Source organism: Panthera uncia, assembly GCF_023721935.1.
Source record: "Panthera uncia isolate 11264 chromosome A3 unlocalized genomic scaffold, Puncia_PCG_1.0 HiC_scaffold_11, whole genome shotgun sequence".
Taxonomy (NCBI): Eukaryota; Metazoa; Chordata; class Mammalia; order Carnivora; family Felidae; genus Panthera; species Panthera uncia.
The window spans coordinates 44,127,206-44,134,458 of NW_026057578.1; the positions used below are offsets into that span (position 1 = coordinate 44,127,206).

General features: G+C 41.5%; 1 protein-coding gene across 1 annotated transcript in view; it reads right to left on the reverse strand.

Moving 5' to 3' along the window:
- Positions 1-266: 266 nt before the first annotated feature.
- The window catches only part of CRNKL1 (crooked neck pre-mRNA splicing factor 1), a 15,849-nt gene continuing 8,862 nt past the window's right edge, over positions 267-7,253 (reverse strand). The window contains exons 8-14 of the mRNA XM_049650104.1: positions 5,924-6,115; positions 5,145-5,204; positions 4,392-4,472; positions 3,383-3,622; positions 2,110-2,211; positions 1,422-1,670; positions 267-478 (exon numbers count right to left, since the gene is read on the reverse strand). Coding sequence (XP_049506061.1) covers positions 311-478; positions 1,422-1,670; positions 2,110-2,211; positions 3,383-3,622; positions 4,392-4,472; positions 5,145-5,204; positions 5,924-6,115 — 1,092 coding nt within the window. The 3' untranslated portion in view covers positions 267-310. The remainder of the gene's footprint in view (positions 479-1,421; positions 1,671-2,109; positions 2,212-3,382; positions 3,623-4,391; positions 4,473-5,144; positions 5,205-5,923; positions 6,116-7,253) is intronic.

Genomic DNA, 7,253 nt, shown 5'->3' on the forward strand with positions numbered 1-7,253 from the left:
CATAACTTAAAAACTAGAAAAAGACTTTCAAAAGTCTGCAGGTCCATCTAAAATAGATGCTAAGCATTACCTCAATTAGATTTCCTAATGCATGATGTAGACAAATGTTTGGACTGATAAATCCAGCAGTTACAAAAATTACTTGCAACCCCTAAGCCAAGAGCATTTTAAAAATTATTCAAAAAGTAGCTATCAAAGATTCCAATCAATTCATTACTGGTGAAATATACAAAAACTTACAGGAGTCACAACAGTTCCAAACTATTAATTTATAAAAATAGTAACACACTTCTCAATATGAACAAGAACATCAGGATTCACTCTCATCAATGTCCTTATCTGGGTCTTGCTCAGCAGCCTCCTTTTCCTGTTGCTGTTTCTTCCAAAGTTTGGCCATGGCCAGGAGCTTGAGGTTGGGTTGGTTGGCAGCATCTTCGGGAAAGATGTAATCATAGTACTCTTCCCAGCCTGCATCAGACTACAGACAAAAAGTAAAACAATGAAAAGATAAGCCAACACATGGCTGAAATACTCAACTGCAGTTACTTTAAAGTGGAGAATTTTCACTGCCAAACCCAGAGTTCAAATTCATCTCATGTTCATCTTATGAAACAACATCAAAGCCCATCACAGCAAGAACAAGGGCTGGGCCTGCAAGATCGGGAGTGAACGAGTAGCTGTGGGGTTGGTATTGCCGCAAGGGGAGCTCGTGGAGAGCTAAAAACCAGTGGAAGAAGAGCAAAATCAAAGCACAGCTCCTCTGTAGTCAATCAAGAAGATACTCTGTGTCTCCTCCTCCATCTTTCAGTCTTCTAAGATTTTAAATTTTTAAAGACTTACTTCATGTTTACCTGGTAGTGAGAGCTATAAATCTGTGCACTATTCCGACTCCCTGTCCTTACTGCCCATCTCCAGTCAGTCACTGATTTGGCTTCCTAAAGGTCACTGTAGTTCCAGCCTGTACCATCACTTGCTTACAACAGCCTCCCGACAGATTTCCTCTAATCTAAGCTCCTCGAGTATGCCTGCGGGAGATGCCAACTACTGGGGCATGTCATTTTGTGCAAAAGCGTCTGCGTACAGCTTACAAAGCCTCTGGATTGGGTCCGACTTAGAAGTTGAATTTCATTTCCCTCCACTCTGACCTCCTGCTTAATGTCCCAGAAATACCACACTACATGCAGTTCCTGGAATCAACCACCTCCAAGGGCCTTTGCCAACTGTCTCCTATTCTCTAGCCTTGGGTGGACCATACACCCTGCTCTCTGCTTCCATGGTAGCCAGACTGCAACTGTCTTCTACTCCAGGCTGTCTCTTCCCATGCTCACATTGTAAATGGTACATAAAAGTACAAATTCAAAGTCAGATGCATTTTCGCTCATCTGACATGAGATGACCAGCTCCGAGGGCTCAGTTCTTACCCCATCATCAGCCTGGACCTTTCTTCTTTTCTTGACTTTCTCTGGCATGAGTTTGTCTACTCTCTCCTTATCTGATACTGTTCCAAATTCATCTTCAAAGCTTCGCCATGATTCTAGCAACATAAGTCTCTCTTCCTTTTCTTCGCAGTTTCTCATGGTTTTGTTAGCCTCTTCATAAATTTGTCTGCATTTAGCCAAACTTCCTTCTTTCCCTGAAGACAGCTCAAACTGGGCAAAGCTGATCCATACCTTATGAAAAATTATTATAGAACCAAATTAATAACCATGTCACCCAGAAAACATTCATGTAGTAACAATAACATGAATCTCTAGCTAATGATATCTGAACATACTAATAGTATTCCAAAGAACACACTGATTATATGTTTCAATAATGCTGAAGCAGTCTGCTATATCCAAGTAAGTTTGAAAGAGTCTTAAAATCCTGAAAAGAGCTGAACTTTTTATTAAATCCTGTGATACTGAAGTTATTCCCATGCAGTATAAATACTGACTTGGTATAAGCTTTATATTGCAAAGTCCTCTGAGACTCACGGGCACCTTCTAAAAGCAAGGAAATCATTAAAAACAAAACCAAAACAGAACACTTAAAACACAGAAATAAAATATCTCCTTCAGGACTGCTGATTTAAGCAAAATCAAAGATCATTGACAGAGTGCAGGATACCTTGACATGCTGTGTTCGCTGAAGCAATCGTCGGTAAAGATTTCGTGTTCTCTCAGTTTCTTCCTGCTCAATTTCAAAGTCAATATATGATTTCCAAAGCACCTAATAAAGAGAACTTAGTCAGTCTTGACATTTAAAGAGCAACATGTCCCTAGCCAAAGCTGAGCTTAACTGCCACTCCAACCTAGGACATCCAGAAACCCAGGATTTCTATGAACAATTAAAGACTAGGCAGCATGTGGACACAATAAAAATACTGGCATTTACAAGCTGGCCAAAATTTGGCTACAATTCTACATTATGAGATAAAAGGCTTTGGATTCATTTGTGGATTCTCTTTCAGAGTTTTTCAAATGCTGGACTTACCACAAGAAGCTCAGAGACTTGCCAAGTCTCCCAGACATTGCCAAGATCCTGTCACATACAACTGACGTTGCCAGGGACATGCCTAGGCCAGGATATACTGTTGTTACCTCCACTGTAAATTCCTTCATATATCTGAATTCACTTCAACAACTATTCAGTAAGCAGCAGCCCACCTGCTAGGTACGGCCTGTCAGGGAACAAGGATGTAGTCACATGTGGCCTGGATGCCTGGGAGCTGAGGCCAACCGATGGAACCAATAACACATAAGGCCCTGACCTAGTGCGGCTGGTGGAGCCCAAGCCATAAAATGCAGAGTCACATTAGGGCAAGACTAATAAAAGGGCTGGGTGATTTCAGTGGCTCCTGGGAGATTCACAGGGTGCTAGCTGTGGTTTGGCGCCACCTCGTGGCTCAAGTTTAAATACGGAAGGGATGATTTCAGGTCCTGGGGCAGGCCAGGACAGTGGCAGTAGTAATTCCAGGAATATCCTGCTTTACATACAGCTTCTTTTGCTGGCCCGATCTGGGCAAAACTGTGCTAGGAGAATCTGGGGATGTGCAGTCTCAACTTCCAGTTCTCCAGACGGGGCTGCCTGCTGCCTGTTTCCATCCCTTTAGTTAGCTTTCTGTTTGAGGAAAGGAGGCAGAGAGCCAGTCACAAACCCTATTATATCCCAACTCATCCTGGTGTCACAATGGGGTTCTGGGCCCTGGTATCCTACTTGAGGGTCCCCTCACCCCCATCCTTCTTCTGCTATCTCCCACACAGAAAGAACTAATCTGAGCAGACAAGACTACAAGTAAATTTACCTTTATAATGTGAAATGCACACACATTTAGATGGTTATCTAAAGCAATGCTGGAGAAGTATCTAAAACAAGATTATATTCAACTCGAGATCCTCACCTCCGGCATGTCTAAGCGTGGCTGACTGATGGCTAACTCATAGATTGCCCGGGCTCTCTCAATATCACCAAGGATTGTCTCTAACTCTGCAAACTTAATCCAAGAGGTACAATTTTCAGGTCCAAATTCCAAGAACTTCTCATAAAGCTTCCGGCATCTGTCAAATTCTCGAAGCTGCAGCTCCAATTCTATGTAACCTTTAAATAACTTGTTCTTTGGGCATTTGCCTATGGAAGTTCCCTGGAAAACAAAATGACCAAATCACTGGGATATGTGGGTTCAATCTGTGCAGACATCACCAACCTATCCCAACAACTGTTCTCTGTTGCGGAAGAACATGACAAGCCACTCTTTCCCTCTGTGGTATCACAATGTCCACACTGGTTCTTGACAGAAGGCCAATGGAAACCCTCTACTTCCCCCACCAGTCAAGAGGGCCTATGCCCATTGGGGCCTGTTCAGCAAGAGAGTGTTTCAGAACTGTCTACATAAGTACTCTGGATTTTACTTAGTATCTCAGGAGCATGTAGGGAATATGGACGTCAAATGGATAAAACGTCCCATAAATGAAGTGGTAATCATAGAATGAAATCTGCCTTGCTGCCCACAGCCAGGGCAAGAGTGGCTAGTAGAAGGATAACTGCATTTATACACAGTATTTAATCCTATCAAGACACTTCAGAATAACTGTTAAGAGGAAGGTGCATGTAACACCCCTGAATTTTGCACATCAGTCTATTAAAGAGCTGATTTAAGACCTAATGTGAACTAAGATCAGATCTTTCCAGTCTGAGTAAAAAACTGGGAGCTACAGATAAAGCTTCCAATATTAATTTACATTTTCACCCAATCCTTCTTCAAAGGCCATGCATTTTCTGACATGTCTCAGGCTATAAAGGCAGAACAATTCTGTGGCATTCTTAGTAGGAACTGTCCAACTTGTAGGCACTGAAATTTAATTTTCTTCTCATAGAAGTCAATGATGCATCTCGATCCTTTCTTTACTCACCAAAGCTCTTCTGGCAAATGGTAAATTTTTCTGTCTTATTTCAAATTGTGCGTATAGTAACCACATCTTGGCAAATGTGAACTAGAAAACAAAAGCACAAAACACCTAAGAGAGTCATTTCAATGACACTGAAGTATGTTAAAAATTTAATAAAAGGCCACATGCGATTAGATTTCCCTACATATTCAGAGCGAAGACAGACATGTTTTCTTGTTTTTAAGCAAATAGGATGTTTATTTCATAAAAGTTACAAACAGGAATCCAGGTACTTTATTGCACTGCATGGTCCTGCAGCCCCTGCTGTTTTGTGCGTATGCTGGTGAGCAGAGAGAACACACCACCTCTATTCTAGAAGGTAACTCGGCCAACATCTCTACTTGTTTCTCATGCTGGGAAGTAGGGCAGAGATAACGTCTCAACCGTTTCCAAAACATGCACGAGGTGTTCACCCAGGCATGCATGTGTCCACTCGGATGCCAACAAACACCTGTTTGTTGTTTCCTGCACGTGCTGTGTGCTCTCTGGATGTGCATCTTCCTCCATCCTCCTATGAATTTCTACATTATCTGTATTATTCATCACTTAACACAGGCTGTCCTCTCAACTAGACTGTAAGGTGTTTTCTGAGGCAAGGAGCATACCCGGTTCTCACTTGAGCCTAGCACAGCAAACTATTCAAACAGTAAGTATTACTCGCGAGAAACAGAAGTAGGATTTCGACAGTTTGGAATAGAACACTTAAAGCAAACATACCTTTTTATGAGGGATTAATTCCAAAGAAGCTTGATATACCTGTCTCGTCCTCTCGGGATCCTGTATTAGGATAAGAAATTTTCACAAAATATTGAAGTCTGTTACTAATACTTTCTACTGATATTAGTAAAAATGTATACCCCCAACACTGAATATGTTTTTGCAAATTGCTATTTTCAAACTCTGATTTAATCATTTATGATCAAAAGCGAACTACCTTTAGCCATCAAACTTTGGTTAAAGAATCACCAACAATATAGCCATCAAACTCTGAGGCTTCTCTGTAGAAAGGCTTTTCGCCTGAGAGCACAAAGAAACAAAGATGTTTTATAGTCTCACAGTAGAAAGCTAGTCTTTCCCAATTAACTTACACAACTGATTTCTGAAAATCCCACTTGATCTTTACTAAAAACAAAGATGTGCAATCTAGCTGTGATCCCTACTGATGAGACAATACAGGGTATGATATGAAATTAAGCTAAGGACTGGTTCATTGTTCCCTTTCAAGTCCAAGTACTAATCTTCTTGTGCCTCAGGTTTAAAACACAAAATACGACGGAACAACAACAACAAAAACCTTACCTGTGCCCACAACAGGTATACAGAGTTTAAAAGGTTACAGGGAGAATACATAACTGTATGGCTGAGAACCTAAAACTAAATTCCTGTTTCTGGGACTGTACGTATCAGTTACCACCCACGGTGGCTGAGCTGTGGCCAAGCTGTACGCGCAGGGCTGAGACAGCCATCAACAGCTGATGTGGGATTCCGTTTTTTACCTTTGCCTCCAATTCCTCATAGAGCGCATAGTTGACCCACAGATAGATGTAGCGCTTCCAGTGCCGCTTCTCTTGAATGGGTGGCACATTGGCAATGGCTCTTTCATACACTTCTCGAACAGTTTCTGCTTCGGCATCACTTTCCACCAAGCGCAAGTAGTCAAACCACGCATCATAATTGTGTGGATTAGCCTAGAAAGATGCCAAGTTTAATGAATAAAAATCAAACCAAGAGCTACACTTGCTGGACTCCATGAGGGTAAAAGACACTAGATTGCCTTCTTATATTTTAGCAACTGTTTTTCTAGATTCCTCATCCTATCTCATTAAAACAAACAAACAAAAATGACTGAGATTTTATAAATAGAAAAGAAAAAGGAATATAGAGGAGAGATTAGCCAGGTGTCTCAGAGCAAGGTTGCTTTCATATACAAACACCAGCCCCAAGATAAGTACTCAATAATTAGATGCCTATTATAAATGTTTTTGTTCACACATGTGACTGCATATCATTATGTCTAGATTTAAAATTACAGGGGAATTAAAGTTTATTTATTTATTTTGAGAGAGAGTGAGCATGAGTGAGGGAGGGGCAGAGAGAGGAGAGACAGAATCCCAAGCAGGCTCTGAGCTCTCAGTGAGGAGCCCGAGGAGGGCTCGATCCCATGAATTGTGAGATCATGACCTGAGCTGAAACCTGGAGTTAGACGCTTAACTGACTGAGCCACCCAGGTGTCCCAAAATTACAGTGGAATTATAACCATGGTCACAATTGTGACACCTGCTCTTTTCAGTTAATAGTCATTTATCTTGAACATATCTTGCTGACCTCATTTAACACCAGATTCAGCCTTTTGTTTGGCCATATCCTAATTAATTTGACTAAGCAAAATATTTTAGATATACAGCAGACCGGTAAAGGAAAATGCTACGATCTTGAATTCAAATCAAAACAGTACATTACATGTGAAGAGATGAGAATGGAACTTTATCTATCTACATTTTTTGTTTAAGCAGTTAAGCTAAAAGGGAGTGTACAAAAACTCAAATCTCTGAGTTTGGCTAAATCTCTGAGTCTTCCTTCTTCAGAAAGGAGTTCAAATGGATTCCCAATTTTAATGTTTATTTAATTTGAGTGAGAGAGAGAAAGAGAAAGAGGGAGAGAGAGAGGGAGGGAAGGAGAGAGAGAGGGAGGGAGGGAGAGAGAGAGGGAAGGAGGGAGGGAGAGAGAGAGGGAAGGAGGGAGGGAGAGAGAGAGGGAAGGAGGGAGGGAGAGAGAGAGAGAGGGAGGGAGAGAGAGAGGGAGGGAGGGAGAGAGAGAGGGAGGGAG